This window comes from Poecilia mexicana, unplaced genomic scaffold (genome assembly GCF_051168715.1).
Source record: "Poecilia mexicana isolate PSO_F unplaced genomic scaffold, ASM5116871v1 scaffold_2, whole genome shotgun sequence".
In the NCBI taxonomy this organism is placed as follows: Eukaryota; Metazoa; Chordata; class Actinopteri; order Cyprinodontiformes; family Poeciliidae; genus Poecilia; species Poecilia mexicana.
In genome coordinates, this window is record NW_028263371.1 from 3,907,204 (window position 1) to 3,926,920 (window position 19,717).

The 19,717-nt window shown below is 36.3% G+C and overlaps 1 protein-coding gene across 1 annotated transcript; it reads right to left on the minus strand.

The window, feature by feature from the left end:
• Nucleotides 1–852: 852 nt before the first annotated feature.
• On the minus strand, nt 853–18,573 carry LOC106922657 (arf-GAP with dual PH domain-containing protein 1). The gene is made up of 11 exons (XM_014995259.2): nt 18,078–18,573; nt 13,813–13,943; nt 11,126–11,217; nt 10,627–10,709; nt 10,430–10,542; nt 8,441–8,587; nt 6,599–6,682; nt 6,360–6,422; nt 4,222–4,293; nt 2,458–2,689; nt 853–2,363 (listed from the first exon to the last, which is right to left on the minus strand). The coding sequence occupies exons 1-11, from the start codon at nt 18,163–18,165 to the stop codon at nt 2,335–2,337; spliced, it is 1,134 nt and encodes a 377-aa protein (XP_014850745.1). The 5' UTR covers nt 18,166–18,573; the 3' UTR covers nt 853–2,334.
• Nucleotides 18,574–19,717: the final 1,144 nt, after the last annotated feature.

A 19,717-nucleotide genomic window follows, 5' to 3' on the forward strand; every position in this document is an offset into this window, starting at 1 on the left:
CTTCACCTTTGAAGTTCTTGGTTGCAGTTCTCTCGTCTCCCTTTCCAGACCCGTCCTCCCTCTTTCTCACCAGGGTGAAAAACTGGCACGGGCCGATTGATTTATGTGGCATTCCTCCCTGGCCTCAGTCTAATGTCTCAAAAACACCGAGGTGTGGTTTTAGACACCAACTGCTGGTAGGGGAAACTGTCAGCAACTACTTTATAATGCCAGAGTTTATATACTCCCATCAAAGTGTCTGTAAAACTGAAAAGGTGTCATTTTGGGGGATTTTAATGAAGAGCTGAAGTTTGAATTCAATATTCACTTCTCTCTAATCCACACAAGCTCAGACATGCACATCTGCACTTATTAAAGTTTGGTTAAATTTTAGGTATTTTAGCGAGTTGCAGAGAAAAGCATGACATTTCTGAAGCCATTGACAAACTTCGAGTATAATTTCAGATATACATTTGACCAATATTCTTGACAGATATAGAAGAGGTTATTTAAACTGGCTGATTTCTTTGCATGGGCTCAACTTGTGTGGATTAATATAGCTCAAACAATTTCAGTAGGTTTAAAGTCAGGGTTGTTTGGCATCTTTGTCATGTTAGGACACATTTGTGTTAAAGTTTCAGTCAGCAAACCCAAATCCTCATCCACAGTTGAAAGGAAATTAGTTAGAAAGTTCAAGAACAATCCAAGAACCATCAAGGCCAGACAAATACGTAAAAAACATTCTGTAGAAAAGTTATGTACTGCCCAATTTATCCAGTTTATCTGCAGAAAAGTTAATTTGGGGTTCAGTTACTCTTTAAATCTTGAACTGTTTTTTTTTTTGTTAATTTAAAAGCACAGATTGTACACAGATTTATGTTTTTTTTTTGAGAAATCAGATTTTTATTAATCAAAATTTTTCACAAGTCAGCAATGGTGAGAGAAGAAAATACTTCTAATGGAAATTAAACTGAGAACACATTTTGAAAATACAGAGAAATCACAAAATGAAAAGGCAACAGTAACAGTAAAAAGACAGTACATCCTCATCAATTTCTAGAGTTGTATGTATTTTGTAAACTTGAGATTAGGCTTTAAATGCTTTTGAACTTTAGGCAACAGATTGATCATAAAATAAAATCCTAAAATTAATAGAGGACAGGGTTTCAGTTCAGTACAACCTCAGGTGTTACATAAATATATTTGTAAACATGTTTTAGTTTTAATAAAGAGTTGTACCACATGAAGGTGCTGCTAAGCCATACAACTGCTGGAATTGTTTCCAGCACCTTGCTCAAAATACATTTTTAAATTGGCTTCTATATGTACTTTTTTTGTAAGAATACTATAAAAAGTATGCATAAGTCTTTTTGAATAAAAAAGTAACAGAAAATCTGATCTTTTGGGAGTTGTAATCAAAAAATATAGGTTTATGTTACAACTAGAAAATTAAAATTCTGCTAGTAAGTCAATAATATACAGTTTTTCTTTGATGAATGACAACATTTTGACCCAGAGAAAAGCATTGCAAAGCAGAAATCTTCTTTTTCTGTAATTTACTGCACAGAATACCAAGCCTTGTAACTACAACAGCTAAAAAAGCTCCAACATTTGGGTATCCATAAAGCTTTGACCATAGTGTTTCCCATAACAGTGCATATACTAAAACTTTACAAGCAGTAAAAAAGAAATTACAAATTCAAAACTTAAATACTTGGGCAGAAATAGCTGACACAATAGGAAAAAAAGCATCTTTTACCATCACATAATTTAAGCTAGGTAGTTAGAAAAATATCTATTGAGCCAGAAAAATAGCTAGTTAGCTAGAAAAATAGTCAGCTAGCTAGCTAAAAAAATTGCTAGTTTTGTAGCCAGTTAGCTACAAAAATAACCAGCTTGCTTTGTAGACAGACAGATAGATAGAGAGAGAGATAGCTGGATAGAATATACTTATATGGATTAAATTAATTACTAGTGTCAAAATTTCACACAACAGTTTATTGTTGCATGTTATTATTATTATATTTTTCACCATTAGCTGTAAGCCATTTAATAAAGATAGAAAATGTGTCCTTGTGACTGACTCGGGACACGTAACTAACTTTGTTCTACGCTGAAAAGCTTTCATGATACAAGGGTCAATAAAAAAAAAAAAATTGGTATCAAAATTAAAGAATAGTTAACCTAGCCCTAACCCTTAATCAGACAATGCTTTGGCAAATTTGTTCTCACTTTTAATCCAGAAGTCCACATTTTTGGGATAATGTGACGCGCTCCAGCTTGTGAGTAGCAGAGTTGGTGTTGTGACCATCAGACTGATGGTGGGTGTTGAGGGGAGAAAAGGCCTCTGGTCTGTCAGTGTCGGTGTCTTAACAAGGCCTCCACTTTGAACACAAACAGAAATCCAAAGTTAATGTAAACCTCCTTCCAGCTAATAAAATCCTTTTTAAAAAGCATTAGATAAGTCTGAATCCTTACTTGTGTAATCCTGAGGAGACATCTGAGTGTTCATGACATTCTTGAAGTGCTTCAGCCATTCCTGTTGGTCACTCTCCGTCTCGCACGTAAACAGGAAGGAGCGGTCAGGTGTTTCTATAGTGATGCCATATTGCCAAGCGCCGTTGCAGTGGGTCCCAGGCGGTAAGCCGGCAGAAGCACTGTAATGGTTGTCATTGTTCCCCAGGAATACCTCACCTTTAGCGAAGGCGTCCTTCAAACACAGTCAAAATAAAAAAAAAAAGGCAAACGTTATAGGAAACATTTGGTTTTAATCATCTCCAGTAAACTATTTTTAGCATAATACTGTCCATTTTCCTTATTTTGTTAATGAATCAATTTTATTTTTATATACCTGATTGGATATTCACACAATGAGAGTGAATATATTTTCAGTTTTATTTTATAACCATACCTTCATTAAGATTATAGCAAAAATATGCTGCAAAACGTCTAACCTTACCAAGTATTTTTGTCTAGTTTCTAGTGTAAATATCTTAGTGCACTTTAAATAAGATTAACTGGTGAATAACTTTTCAGAAAGATGCAGGAGCTTCTTTTAAGTCAATAATTCTTGAATATTTACAGAACTGGTTTAATATATTAGTATCTTACAGTGGGGTGAAAAAGTGTTTGCCCACTTCCTGAGTTCCTGGTTTTTTTTGCATGTTTGTCACACCAAAGTGATTCAGAACGCCAAACAGTTTAAATAATAGTCAAAGACAACACAAGGTAAACACAAAATGCTGTTTCTAAATGAAAGTATTCATTGTCAAAAGCCAGACACTGTGCTGACATCAAAGAAAATTAGGAACAAATGAGAAAGAAAGTAATTAAAACCAGTCTGGAGCATCATACCAGCAATAAACCCTGGTGGTTGTAGTTTTTCCTCTTTAGTAATAAACCTCTTCATTTAAAATCTGCATTTTGTATTTACTTGTATTGTCTTTAAAAATGGTTTGATGCTATGAGACACTGAAATGTGACATTAAAAAAAAGGGAAATGAGGAAGGAATCACATTTACACTACACTGTAAAATGGCACCATTTCAAACCAACCTTGTAACCATGTTGAATTTGTTCTGACTAGCTGTGGGCATTTATTGAATCATTTATCACTTATCGTGATAAATTTCATCATTGTCAAGATAAATGTTTTCAACCATCCCAAAATGTTCTTAAATAAAGTTACCTTGTCCCACTTTTTTACATGACCTAAAGAAGCATGTTACAAATGGGAACCTTTTTCAAGAGCATTACTGTGTTTGTGGGTCTGTGCTTGCTGTGACATAAAGTCACAGTTACCTTAAAAAGACGTACGAAACGGTTCTTATTTCACTTTTATCTTTATCACAATAGCTCAGAAAAATATTGTGATAAAACCTTAGTCTATCGCCCACTCCTCGTTTTGACTATAGGTTCATGAAATTTTTTTTACACAAACTGAACTAAAATTATTATTTTTAAATCCATTTCGACTCAGTCTTGTGAGAACTACAGAAACCTGATTACTGAACAGGTTCAAATCATGGAAAAGTATCATCAAATTTTTCTAGCCACTGGTTAACCACAAACATGACTTCACCTCTACTCAGTATATTCAAAATGTTTAATATTGTTCTTAAAGTTCTGTTATCGTCCGAAAGTAATTGGCGAGATTCATGAAATTCAAAAATTGCAACCATTCACTTTTTACGACTTTGTATGGCTGCAGCTGAACCGGCATGTGTGAACAGACTCTCATACCAGTGGATCTTTGAAGTACATCAGCCGTCTCTGATCCAGTGTGAACCAGCGCTTCTTGAAGCCTTCTGTTTGCTACGTAGACGAGCGGGGAAACAAAGCCAGAAACAGAGTCAGTAAGGCATTGTGCTCACATCGATAGCACTGTGTGTATTTTAAACCGAAGCATGCCGTGCTCTGGTTTGTTTCCAGAATGTGCTGGCTGGTCTAGAAACGAGGAAAGAAAAGTCCCAGAACTCTAAATTCTTTCTGCCAAACCATCAATCAATGATATCGGTAAAGGCTTTCCACTGGAGTTCTTCCAGAGAACTCCTCTAAATATTGAGAGATTGTTTTCCTCACATTTTGCCTGTGGGCTCGTGCCGAAACACATCTAACTCATGCATTAATTCAAATGAAAGTGAATCAACTCAAAAAGCAGCAGGTTAGTGAGTCATTTCATCTGCCTACATACACAGAACAAAAAGACATACTTCTTTTTCCTGATTGTCTGGAGTTAAAGCAGACCAAACTTCTCCTGTTTTCTACAGTTAGTTACCAAAATGATTTTATTTGCTATAAAAATGAGAGAAATTATTTCATAGGTTCATGTATTAATGTTTGAAAGTACAAAAGCTCATATATACAATGATGATTTCTATGTATTTAAACAATGAGGGAAAGGCCAGACGATGATGTCATGACTTTGGAAACTTCTGATAGGTTAACTGAGTCATTTGAGCTAATTGGAGTCACACCAGTGGTTGTATTTTAAGGCCACACCTTAAAACACACTGCATCTGTTTTTTCTTTTTGACATGACAGGAAAGCCAAGACATCAGGAAGAGAATTGTAGAGGTGCAAAAGTCTGATTCATCCTTTGGAACGATTTCTAGAAGTTGCTGAGTTCTTTTGTTTGAACTATTATACACAAGTGCAAACATCCATTTGCAGATGAACACAGTGACAAATATCTTCATCTTTGGAGGCATATTTGACCATAATGACAATCATTAGGACAAAGAACCGGGATGCTTGTATCATCCTAACTGTGAAGTACGGAGATTGGGAGTGTCAGGTTTTAGGGTTGTTTTGCTGGAGGAGGGACTGGTGCACTTCATAAAACAGATGCCATAGATGCAACATCTGAAGACATCAGGAAGTAGAAGCTTGGACACAGATTGGTCTTCCAAACGGACAATGACCCCAAGCTTACAACCAAAGTGATTACAAAGCAGCATAAGGACAACAAAGTCAATGTTCAAAATCCTACAGAGAATTTGTGGGTATATTTGAGAGAGCCTACAAACCTGACTGACCCTAAAGGCTTGACCCAAGTCAATCTTGCCAAATACCAAGGAATGTCAACTTCTGACTTTGCAGACATTAAAAAATAAATCCCTGACATATTACTGACTAAATTAAAAGACGAGAGGTTTGGGCTGATTAACCAACATAGACATGTGCCAGTACTGGTACAGACCTGCATGTTTACTCAAATCCTTACAAATGACTCTTTGTTCATTTGCATGGTGCATATCTGCTATCCGTGTTTGTAGTTGAGAGATGAGATCTAAACGAGTTCTCACAAGGAAGCGTTTCATTTCCTCAGATACAGGAAAGGTGATACGGTAGGTTTGCTCAGCTGTCTACCATCCAGTCAGACAGGTAAAAATCGGTCACATTGACAGCTGAGTTAACCTTTTAGCCATCTTTTTTCTTTTTTTGTTCCAATTAGGGACAGGAGATCACAAGCTGGAATAGAGGTGGGAAGTAGACATGTGTTTATCTTGTTAAATACTGATTCTAAAGGAAGACAGGATCAGTCTGACACACTCAGACTACATAACAAATTGGACACAATTTAACTGAAGTGTCCAGTTTAATTGCAGTAACAGAGATAAGAAATAGACCACAAATCAGAATAAAAACGAATGCTGATTGCATGCGGATTATCGTACAAGTTGCTTTTCTATAATTAAAAATTTAAAGAAAACTCTAAATTGAGAAAATAAAATGAGGAAAATCGATTTTTAGTTTTTTGGGGGGAAATTGTAAGAGGCTTTTGTTGTGCTGGGGTAAATCAGTAAAGTAAAATAAATAAGTCATGGTGGAGTTACAGCCGTGCACATGTACAGGCAAGCAGCAGTAGATTTACTTACCCTGGGGCCGGTTTTTTCCATGTATCCTTCTTTGATAAAGTTTCGAGTAAGTTTGGGTACGAGCTGAAAAAAAAAATCGCCAAGTTTCTCAGTACGGTCAATAAATAAGCAGTAATTTTTAATTCCCAGAATGTGAATAAGAGGGAAAAAAGAGTGATAATGTCTGTATTGTTAAAGGAATGCATATTAAAAAGAGGTAAATGCGAGAATGCATATTTAGAAAAGGTTAATGCATCTACCTCGGCATCGGTTGCACCGGGAAAGGCCACTCTGAGATACTGAAGCTGAACGGCACGGATTGAATTAAACCAGTCAACAATTTCCTGAAGCAAACAGAGAAGAGAAAACATAAACAGTAAGCCAAGAATCAACATTTTAAGGCAATCATTTATATTTCACATTTGGGCCAAAAACCAGATATATGATTAAAGTTCGTCTTGGTTTTTCCGGTCAGTTTAAGTGAACATCTCTCGTATATATCTTTGTACATTTGCAGTTGGGCCACACTCTTGTGATTTTCAGGTAATGGATTGAACATTTTGAAATGTTTAAAGTCAAGAATTTTGTTCAACAACTCGACACGGCTAAGTTTCTCCATTACTGTTTTTCTGTGTTTCTTGGTTCTCATGATGCCGATTGTTCAATAATTTTCTTTACCAGACATCTGATTTATTAACATTGACTCCTAGGCAAAGTTGCACACATACAGACTCTGTTAAATAATTAGGTTACCTTTAACACAACCACACCAGGTTTTAAACTAAAAGGTGTCAAATTAAAAACTAAAATCATTTCCCCCACATTCACTTTACAGTTATGCACTACTTCATATTGGTGTATGACACAAATTCCAATAAAATACATTTTATTATTGTAATTGTAGCAAAATATGAGCATTTTTGTGGAAATTTTGTGGCGTCGTGCCTTTGTGGAGGTACAGAAGATCGGGTTTTCATGCAACTAAGGAAATTGGGCCGATTTATTCACTGGCAGATTTAATGATGAATCTTTAATTTTAACTCACCCTCAACATTTTGTTGCTAGTTTTGATATTTGAAACTGCAATTACAATTGAAGCTGTCACAAACTCACTACCTCATAAATTTAAAAAAGGGAATAAAAGTGTTAAAGGAAAGCTTGGTGCGCCACTTCATTCCACTGTAACTCTCCCTGAAGTGGAAAGTCAGCTAAGCAACTCTGCAGATCGCTGCTAATGCAATGACACTGATCTGATTTCCTGAGTCCCGGGTGACAGACGGCAGCAAATAAATCACATACAAACACGGGACGGCTCAATATATCCCACTGTGTTTCTGGATGACAGAGAATGATGGATGTGATGCTTGAATGTCATCTGATAATGGATTCCACCGGGAAGCAGAGACTGGCACAAATGATCGGCTCTTCCACGACTCCGGCGAGATAGTTAGAAAGCATATTCATCACATCTATCTAGACAGATAAGTAATTTAAATGATGCTTTACATTGTTTAATAGAGGTGGAGAAAAAAAATTTGATTCCACAGAGAATCATAATTCCTAGTCGTGGCATTTCTGAATTAATTCAAAATGCTCAAAAGTTGTTTTTTGTAAAATTACATTTTGTATAAATCTTTTTTATTTTAATTTTTTTGTTTAAGAAAAAGCTGGGCAGCAAAGCTAACTTAATGCTGGTAATTTAAGCTACAGAATTTTACACACAAACCTATTTTTCCCTAAATATAAAGAAAAATAAGATTTTGAAACAGTATGGAACCGTGAAAAATTCCTTTAAAAAAATAAATGTTTCATATATATATATATATATATATATATATATATATATATATATATATATATATATATATATAATTTTTTTCTTTTACATTGTCTTTTTCTCTTGTCAGTCACATGATTTGAACAGAATCTCTTGACCATCTGAATAGAAAAAACTGGTTTCTGAATCAAAAATTGTTCCTAAATTGAACTGCGACCCTAAAAGCCAGAATTGAACTGCTAGACACTGAATGATTGGTTTAAGTCAGGCTTCTGCTTTACAGTCATTACTAAGCAGAAAAACACCAAGTGTGTGCGATTCTCACCTTGCCATTGTCATGATACACAAAGATATTGCGGGTGCTGTAGTCTTTGAGGTAGGTGATCTGCAGGCCGTTGGGATTTCCGATCTTTTCTGGCTGGAATGTCGCATTGATAGTGTCCACCTTAATCACTGCTTTGGGCTCCTTAGCCTAAGCAAATCAGGAGAGGGTTATTCAAACTCTAAGTATAGTTTGCTGAATGTTGCTTTATTTAAACGTGACTAAGTGAGAGGCAAAAGGCAGTGAAAGTGGAGGTTAAGTCGAAGCGTTCTTAACTGGTTGCTAATGGCAGACTGATGTCACTACAGACTGACCATCATATAATTACTCAAATCCCTGTTGTCTGCTGCCATGGCGCCCAACTGTGGCATCATGACCGGACCCAGCTCAAGCTAAATATAGATCAGTCAACTATGGAGCTCAACTATTTAGTAACAAGTAAAAAAAAAAAAAAGAAAAGTTTTAAAGCATTGTTGCTTTTTCAGACAAAATTTTGAGAACTTCCCAAACAAACTTGGATGTCGGTTACCTGCGTTTCCTTAACAACTGTGTGCAAAATCCTTTTAGATATTACGCTAATGAAAAAAAACAACAAAAAAAAACAATTTTGCAATTGTGGTGCTTCCTTTAAAAAAGAAACTCAATTAAAATCAAACATAAATAAGCTTGTTCATGTGATAAGTCATTTTTAAAATTCATGCAGAGTCATCCTCCTCCTGCCACTTCCTGTTGACCTCTTTGTCTTTTCCAGCAGTAGTAACATCCGGTTGTTGATCACGTGACTCGTGTGATGTGAAAAAATTGTTTTCATTTCAGTTTTGCGAAATCCGCTGATTTCAATTCAGCTGAAAAGCCACTTCATCCTAGCGCAAAGACAATTTATTGAAAAACTTGCCGTTTTTCCATTACACAAATGTTTTTGTGTAATTCTAAATTTGTGTGATTATACAGTCAGTGGAGATGCAACTAATGAAACAGAAACAACTGCTGGTGATTATTTATACTGCTCTGTTTCAAATACTAGTTTGAAAACCAGTGAGATTTCCTTACTGGTCCACTCAGTAACAGAATTCAATACTATTAGAAAGGCAAATTAAACACAATGCATCTCTGCCATTTGTCCATTCGAGTTATTCTAAGTAAGAAGGAAAACAATTAAATTGTATCCTTCAACCAATAACCCATTTTTTTTCCTTTTTACCTTTGTCAACAAATTGAAAACTGTTTCCAGATTTTCGTCAGTATGGTGACACATTTGGAAAACTCATAATTCACCGAGTTACTTCAAAAGTTTTGCAACCACTGGTTTAGACAATCAGAGGCCACAGTTGTTCTACTTTTTAAGCTTTTATAATTTTTGTGTTTTTATAAACTGACTTTGCAAACTCAGAAACTGGATACATGGATGTGCTTAATAATAAAAATTTTATGTGTGCAGAGCATCAAGGTTTTTTAATCTGACAGTTGATTATAGACACCACTGCAGTGATATCACTTTGTCAAATATTCAGATCATAAAAGGCTGTTTGTAATAACAGACATCAGATAATACATGATATGCTGGAACACACAAAGTCCTTATTGTTATGGAAACATTAGCTGGGTGTTTTTATTTTTTTGTGTCCTTTTATACGCAGCATTTGTTTCCAGCTTCTGAGAATAATCATTTTGGATGGTGAACAGTTCAGACAGACTCTTCAGTAAACGTGTCTGAACTTGCACAAACTCAGTGGAGAAGGCAAATCCTCATTTTGCAGTCTCATTTTGTCAGTTCAAAACATATAAACTGGACTGAACTGAATGGAATACAGTTGAACTGAACTTGTGAATAGGAGAGACCAAACCCTAAATCATACAGAAATAATTTGCGAATATACTTCTTATCTTTAAACTCTTTTATATTTAGGGGTATTTGTATAGTGGGTGTAGACTAGAGCACAATGTACTTTAAGGTCATTTTACCGAACTGGATTCTCACGAACTGCTGCTTACGTCATATTTGGTGTAGTACTTCAGATTGCCCTCTCTTTCAGAAAGGACGAATCGCCTGCTCAGAAACTGCCCGTTGTCCCGCCCCCTTTTCATCAACGTGCCCTCTCTCGCTTCTGCAGGATGCAAGCAAACCTTATTATTCAAGGGTAAGGGCTTTTTTTTTTTTTTTTACAGTACATGTACATGAGCGCGCTCACCTGATTCATACGTCAAGCTTTTCCCAGGTTTCGAGAACTCTTTCCTCTCGTACTTCGCTCTGATCCACTGCTCTCTCAGCACTCTGAGCAAACACGAACAAAATGGAAAGACACACACTTAAGAAACACATGAATTGATCAAACGGTAAATGGACTGAGGCTATGTAATGCTTTCCTTGTCATATTAACCTCAAAGGTCTTTGAGAGGTCAAGTTGACCTCTCAATAAAACTCACAGATATGCGCACAGTCATACACCAAAGCAAAGACATGTTTACTGATAACATTTCCTCTGCATTTTAGTTAGCGTTGCCGATTAAAAGAGGAATGAAGATATGTAAAAGGTGATTTTTTTTGCATTCTTTTAAACCAAAACTTTTGTAAGCCACTGTAGAGAAACAGGACCATCCATGTGATAAGCCACACATTCAAAGATCACATCCATTTTGCATAACGTTACTTAAGCTCTGATAGTTGCATGTGAAGCTGTGGTTACTCACTGACAGTCCTTGTGGGTTGGTTTGTAGTAGTAGACTGGAACATCCGCCTCATACTTTGCCTTCATTAGCTCATTTCCATTTTCAGCCATGAACTATCTCACACACACACACAACACATATAAAAAAGACAGTATTAAAGTACGAATGACGCCCCAGCACATGAATGAACAGAACAATAACAGGAGGACGCATTAGGCAAAATAAATTTGGACATTTTGGAATATATTCCATCTTAAAAGTTCATTTCTACAATCACATAATTCATCTTCTAAAATTTCCACATATATTTTCTTAGAAACTGATGTTAAAAGGGCGGTATGTGGTGAGCATGTGGTTTTCTGACCACATGCTGCCATTTTATATCACAATCAGTTACCTTCAGTTGTTTAAAAAATGCTATATGTATCAAATATGACTTAAAAGAAACTTTACTTTGATATTTAACATCTTTAAATTGGACCTCTGTCTCTTTAAGAAGCTGCTGCTCTTTCTGAAACTCCGCCTCCAGGAAGTCATCATAACATGGCTCCTCTATTAACCGTTTAACAACATGTTTACTAGCATTGCTCTGAGAAGTAGCTCCTATAATGAGCTCAGCAGATGTGCAGTTCCAAAAGCTGTTTGCTAATTGCTGCTAGCTAGTCTGGAGGAGCTGAGTGGAAAAGTCATAGGTCAGGACTGCTCTGTAATGCTGACGCTCAGAAGGAGGAGCTTCATCTTGAGGGCGGATGAATGGTTGCCATGGGAGATTAAAGAGATTATCAAACACGCATGGAAAAATTAAGGCAAAACTCCAGGTATGTTTTTGATGAGGGAATAACATCATTACATGATGTAAAGCTAAAAATAAATAAATAAATAAATAAATTTAAAATAATACTGCCACTTTAAGTACAACAGTTAACACATTTCTGAAGTCCTGGTTTAATCTGAAACTAATAATTGTCCTGTGGGTTTTGTTAGTCCCTTAAAGTTTTTTTTGTTATTTACCATACCAAAAGGTTATGGTTCTTTGCTTGCCATAACAAATTACCATAAAAGTGCATAAAAGTGGGATTTTATTCATTGTTTTCAATTCATTTACTTTGGTGTGGACATTCAGAAGCTGTATGTTTTGATTTGTTAGTCAACACAAAGCTTTAATATCTAAGTTGCTTGGAATGCTCTCCCTTTGCCAAAAGCTTTACTGCTACATGCTTTTGTTTTTTCATGTAAAACTAGTTCCAAAACACCTTCTCACTTCCTGCTGGGCAGTTTTAATAGAAAATCTATGACACGACAAGTGGGATCCTGAAAGCATACAAAATTTAAGAAAAATATGCCTGTACATTGACTACACAAAGCTACCCGAGTGTGAACTTGAAACAACCAGATTGAAAAGAACTAAAAAGCAAAAGCACACAAGAAGTAAAGCAACTTTCTTTGCCTCTCACCACCATCTGCATCCTTTCAAGGAAGCTGAAGTGATTAAAATTATCTGTTGGATTTGTGTGAGAGAAGTTAAGTTCACATCACACTGATTTAGAAATTCTAAAATTATTCCTCGATCGGCCTGATTTCTCCCAAAAGGTCAGAACGCAGCTACTGGGAAATTAGCATAATCAACATTAAACCTTGGCTATTTGCAATGTAAATTGATCAAATTAATTTAAATGGTAGATTGAAGAATTGCGTAAATGATTATAAATTGATAAAACAAATGTTTGGTGTGAATAGCTATAGATGGAATAAACACATGTTGAATGTATTTTATTGTTGTTTTGAGCTTCCATGTATATGAAAAGCAGCTTTAAGCTTAATTTGGTGTAATTCTCCAATTGACTAACTTTTGTGAAGATTAATGTGCTTACACATTGTCCCTGCTAAATAAACAATAAAACCAACAAACAATAGTGAAAAATCGTAAGGGAGGAGCAAAGCTAACAACTAGCCAGACAGACCCAAGTTTTAGCTAATTTTGGCCATTTAAAATGCTAGCATCCATTGAATATAATGATAGCTTATCAAAAGGCATTGTAACTTTGGTACAGCAACATGTACATCGTTCAGTTAAGGCAACATTGATCAACTTAATCTCTATATAATATATATATATAATCTATATATAGTTATACTGTTTTTCCCTTTGAGCTTTAAGCTGTTCAAATTAGCTAACATGACTGTCAAGCTAGCCTTTAGCCTTCCAACTCAGCTGAGTAGCTTTCTCGCCTTTATGAAAACTCACTGTTAAAAGTACAACTACTGATGATAACCACTTTTTTTTTGTAAATCTATAAAATGGCTCCCCACACAGAAAACCACAAGCTTTCACAAAAAAACAAGAAAATCCTGACTCAGCTGGGAAATTTGGAGAATTTACAAATTAGGCCCTAAGTGCAGTGAAAATATTTATCCTGGAAGCAGTCATGAACAGAACCTTGTAGTATTTACTAGAAATTTAGCAGCAGAGCTAATACTTTGTTGGGCCAGTCAAAATAAACGGCACATTAAGAAATTGAAAAACTACAGTTTTTTTTAGCATAATATAGATGTTTTATTCTTCCAAATGATCTATTCTTACCTCTATGAATTTGCCTCCTTATTTACTCAACTTTCTCACATACTTTCTCTCCTCTAAAATAAATAAGTAAATAAAAACTACATTGTAACAGATGAGATCCTGAGAGTTGCTGGTTTTGACCTCTGACCTGAACCTCCTGGTCCTCCCAGTGGGACAGTCTCAGGGACTTGACTTTGCAGATTTCAGGGATGTTGCGATGGATTCCAGAGCAGTCCAGACAGATGAACACACCAAGGGAGCAGGAGCCCCAACCCGGATCTGCAGCAGGTTAGAAAGTCAAAAAAAAAAAGAAAGAAAGAAAGAAATTGAAAGACCAGAATAGAGTTCTGGTGCTGTACGTATAAAAGGAGATTCTAGATATTCAAATTTAAAGCTCGAGGGTAAGATGTAAGTGTTATCATCGCTAAATGTGACGGTAAAGAGACACAGTACGTCTGAAAAGTACGCAATGTTCGTCATGTTTTTTTCACATTTGTGTAATGTTATAACCTGACTTCAAACTCTGTTAAATTAATTTACTTCCTCAAACTTCTACACACTAACACTCCATGACAATGTAAGAAAAAAAGAGCATTTTCCAAACTGGTTAAAAAGAGAGAAAAAAAAATCCTGTTTGGGTAAATATTTACAGCCTTTGCTTAACACTTTGTTGAGCCACCTTTGGCAATAATTACAGCCTTTTTGAAAATGATGTCACAGCTTTATTTAGACAGTTTGGCTCATTCTTCTTTACTAACCTGATGGAGTTTCAGCCTCCATCAGGTTGGACAGCAGACGCCTGTCAGACGTTCAATGGGACTTAAAGCTGTGTTATGTAACTTTTATAAATTTTTAAACATACATATTAAAACTGTCACTATGCTGTGACAGTTTGGTATGAAAGAGATAATCTGAACAAAACTGAGCTGCTCTGCCTTCTCCCACTGCTGACTAGAAACAACCAATCAGAGCCAGGAGGAGGGTCTCAGCGCTGCCAATTATATTTACGTACACGCTACTCACTACCCTCTTCTTAATGAAATTGCAAAACACTCAAAAACTTTTTTTTCCCCCCACATTGTCATTTTGGAGTATTTGTGTGTAGAATTAGACTAACTCTATTTGGAATGAGGTTGGAACATAAAATGTGGGAAAACTGAGGTGATTTGAAAACTTTCTGGATGCACTGTACTTCCAGTCCTATTGTTTATGTGTATTTTTGCAGAAAATCAGTGCTGTTTGATGTTTTAGATGTTTTAATTCAATGAAAGAAAATCGGGATGTAGTGAGAGCAATGCAAAAAATGTAATGTTAAAACATGAAGGATCACATGAACTCAATACGAATTCATTTACTAGGAAAAGGAAAAAGAAATCTATTTCGGTAAGGTAATTTTAATTAGATAGCACACTTTCAGCAACAAGGCATTTCAAGGGCTTTACATGAATTAGAGGAAATACAATCAAAACAACAACAAGAACAAACCAGAAGAAAAACAAAAGAAAAACAACAAAAGTAATTCACAATTATAACCTAACAAGAGTTTCTTTTAGGAATAAGAATAAATATTCCACAATTTATAACCTGATAGGAGTTTCTCTGGGTCTTTTTGTTCTAACTTATAGGTTTTATTTCCTGTTCTGCGTTGAGTGAAGTGTAGATGTTCCTGTTCTGGTTTGCTGGACAACAAGAATAAAATAAGTACTCCACATTTTCTAAAAGTGATCTTAGTAGAACATAAATCCTGATCACATGTGTTATCGCTTTAAAAGCATTTTGGACTGACGTTTGCAGCCAGACAGCAAATCAAAGTAGTTGCTAGGTGAGGATAAAATACTTAAACTCAGTAAACCCTTTAACTCTAATCGTAAGGCTCCCCTGGAACAATGCCACACAAAACAGGAAATCTTCCAGGTTCATTTGTTTATCCTGTTCCTCTAAGCTAAAAGATTTAGAGAGTTATCCTTTCATTGCTTTGTCTTCCCCCCCAAAAACACCCAATCTTGACAGTAAACACAGCTTGTGTGTGAAAGACCGCCTTGACCTTATCAGGAGAAATTATTGATGTCTGAGCAGGAAGAACATTCTTTCAGTTTTCCAAATGAGTCGGAAGCAGACTGGAGTTCGGATGTGGCCGGTTGGTCAATGCCGATCCCTGACTGCCTCCTAAACCAAAGTCTCTGAAGGCTCCCAAAAAGCACACAGAGGGACCATCTTTAGTTACCCAACGACAAACAAGAAGGAAGGAGGTGAGCTGAAGCTTAACCAGAAGGTCGTTAAGGTACATCAGACCAGCCAACACCTTTACACTTCCTTAAGACGCAGACTCTGAGATGAAATGACGATCTGGCAGTGACATAAATCCTCACCACGGCACGGCTTCACACACGTTTTGTTTTGCAAATTAGCGTGCTTATTGTTCAGAAGCTAGTATAGAACTAAAAAAAACAGAACATGACTGTTGAGCTCGTTTTAATTTTGGCTTTGTAGCTGGAAGAGAAGTGTACACCTTTAAGGTCAACACCATATGGATCAATATAAAACATCAACTATTTATTTCTTCATTCCAATTCAAAAAGTAAAACTCATTTCTCCACATTTTGATCCAACAGTGATTCAAAAGGGATGTTTATCCAGTTTATGTTTATCTTTGTTTACAACACGCTGGCACTACACGCTGAGAGTGAGATGTTTTTATGTTTTATGTTTACAGTCATCTTTATGTTGGCACCTTAAAATATTGGCTGTGTTTGACAGAACAGTATGTTTGTACGTGTGATATTGGTTATTTTAGATCTCCTTCTTAGAGCTGTTTTTAAGATAGCGTGCTAAAAATGTCGGCGTACGCCTGAGTCATGACAAATAAACAGAATCTTGAAGAATCTGATGACTATTAATTACACCCAACGACGGCTCAAAAGTCCAGGTTCTCAAGAAAAATGGGAGAAAATAAAGAATTTTTAAATACAGAAACGTCACATTTTACCGTCATCGAGTGGACGGTTACTGCTATGCAAAAGAAGCTGGCTGGTCACCCGACATAGCATCCAAACAAATTTATGGAAAGTTAAGTGGAAGGAAAATGCATTGTAGAATAACATCGAATAACTGCAGAAGGATGGTATTCAGATAATCTTCTTAGCACATTAGCAGGATGAGGATGTTTCAATGCCACAATGCACCAATTCATGCAAAAGGAGCCCCAACCAAGTACCGAGTGCATTTATTACATTAAGGTACTTTTCTTTTTTTTTTTTGCTGAATTAGGAATATTTTTGGTGATCATATTCCATCAGATTTCTCTGTATTTAATGGATCTATAACTTACTTCAAATGAGTGTTGGTGTTCCAACACTGAGTTACATGAAAATATTTTTTGGAAGTTGTCTATGTGTTTTCAACTGAATTAGGATTATTTTTGAAAGCTGAATCCAAAAATGACATCCAGTGTTCTCAGTCAGGTATGTTTTTTTTTTGTTTTTTTTTCTAATTTGATTCAGAAAAATTTGATTGACTTTTTTGTGACATCATCAGTTCATTTCCATTAATGTTTCTCATCCAAAAAAAGGTTCTAGGAGAATTTTTATTTTATTTTAATACAGAGTAATTCAGAGTGTATTCCCTAAATGTTACAAACTTGGATTTCTGTAAACTGAATAACAATTTACAGAATTGTTACTCTGTAAGAATAGCAATTCTTACAGAGTAAGGACATGTGAATTGAACATTAACTCTCCGTCTCTTTTCTGTCCTGATGGAATCTCTCCCTCTGCTCTTCACTCGTTGATCCAGATTCCCAGCAAACCGATCCAGTGTCAGAACAAGTCCTGCATTTTGGTGCTCATGTTGCTCCATAGATCAGAAAGTTGACCTGATTGAGCAAAACCAGAGTGATTTTTGGATTCAGCTCATCAAAATGACACTGAAACGGTTGAAAAACCACAGACAATATTTTGTCTGTTGACCAGTGAACTTATATTTCTCCAGTGGATTTTAGCATTAAAATGTTCAGATAGTCTTTGCTGTATAGGAGGAAAAATAAGAAAATAAAAGGCAGATCGTACTTTTTTTTGGGCTTGACTGAAAAGAAAGGGTGTGTTCTGTGCAAGTCCTACACTGCCCTACACTCAAGCATGTGGAGTCTTGTTCAAATCTCATGGCTTTTTCTTTTTTTTTTCTTCTGGATACTCCACGTTGCACAAACCAAGCAGAACGAGGCCCGTACAACTTCACCTGAGGTCTAGTTGAAGTTGAATTCCCAGCATTCTTTGTCACATATTTTCAAATCAGACACCAATCTGCAAGATTTCAAGCTAAACCAGTGGCGGCTGTGACCGACCTGTGCAGCCTAAATACCTTGGCATTCACCAAACACTTAACTGGAACAGGTAACACTGATTTTCTTCAACCTACCCAGCGCGCCGCAGTCTGCGCAGACATCATTTCCCGGCTTTTGCAGAATCTCTTTAAGAGCTCGGATTGCTCTTTCGTTTGTCGACATTTCGGCGTTTAGATCCCTTATCCGCCGGTTTGAAAAGAGAGAGGAGGGAGAGAGAGAGAAAGGGTGCAGCAGAGCAAAAAGACAGGGAGAGAGAGAGAGAAACTTTTAAGGCAAAAGGTGTGCCGACTCGCGCCTCCCTCCTTGAGGTGCGGACAAGTCCGCACAGGTAGGCCCGATGTGCGGCCGCAGCACAGACTTTATGCCTCCAGGTGAAGGAAAAGCAAATCAAAGCTTCTCCGTCCAGTCACACGGTGAAAAACGAAACATAATCCAAACTTTTCAATTCCCCAAATCGTACACCTCTCCTGTAATCCCTAGTGAGAGCGGCGGACAGATTGCGCTCTACCTCCAGCCGGACTGCATGTGTTGAACGGAGAGAGTCAGACGCCACACTAGGAAGTGAAGCGCCGAGGTTGTTCCAACACGCTGTTGTTCCGCATATTATGCGGTTAGATCGCATATCACTCCCGCAGCTGTGCAAATCTATGCAAATGCTCTGCTGCTCTCAACACGTGAGCTTTCATGTTGATGCAAAAAAGAGAGACAATTGTTTGTAATTTTCACAGAATAAATACGCATTTATAAATAAACGCAGTCATTAAACAAGTAATTTCAGTTGCTGAATGTGGAAAAAAAAAATTCAGGATGTGGGTGAACTAGACCATACAGTCACCACATTTTTGCCATCAATTCATTTTTCACTTCTATGTTTAGAAATGCTTGAATGCTGAGATGTTTGTGGGTTAATAAAATAAGTACATTTGTGTTCCATGTTCTTTAAACAAGAGACATAAAAACTGGGTTATGTTTCGAGGGGTGTCGAACTGATTTTATCAAAATACATCAAATATATATAAGAAATCTGAATGTTCTTAAAGGGCCGGTAGCATGTATTGATAAAACCCACTAAACTGTAAAAATATCAACATATAGCTTTTCACCATTCAAAAAGCTTTTCTTTAAATTAGATAATATTGGATATCTTTTCAGTCCACCCAGGAGTTTGTAAATATTTTTGGGCCAGTTGTTTATGTTTTTTTTTTCCAATCAAAATTACAGATTTTGTGGTGCTAATTTAAAAATATTAGTAAGGAATTTTTATGATATTTGCACTAATGTACCATGACATATGTAACTTTTTATTATTCACCATAGGATCATGGACTGTAACTTGACATAAGGCTGAGGCAGCAGCCACTCAAACCCAAAGTTTTTGGCCAATTTTTAGACAAAAATTGCAGTAAAAATCAGGAACAAAATCTGGGGATCACGTTGATTTTGTACGATTTTTGCAGATTTGTGAAAAACTGGAGGGACTAATTGATGTGATTTGGAGTCTAGAGGGCCGCATAAAAAGCTGCAACGGGCCAGATTTGGCCCCCGGGCCTCGAGTTTGACACACGTGTTTTATACCATTTGAAATTCAAACCTCCAGCTGTAGTGTGTGCATCTGTATAAACACTCAGTCTTTTGAGCATCCATAATGCTGCACACATAATATTGTATTATAAATAGATGCCATAAGCATCAAGCAAACTTTAAACTTTAACAG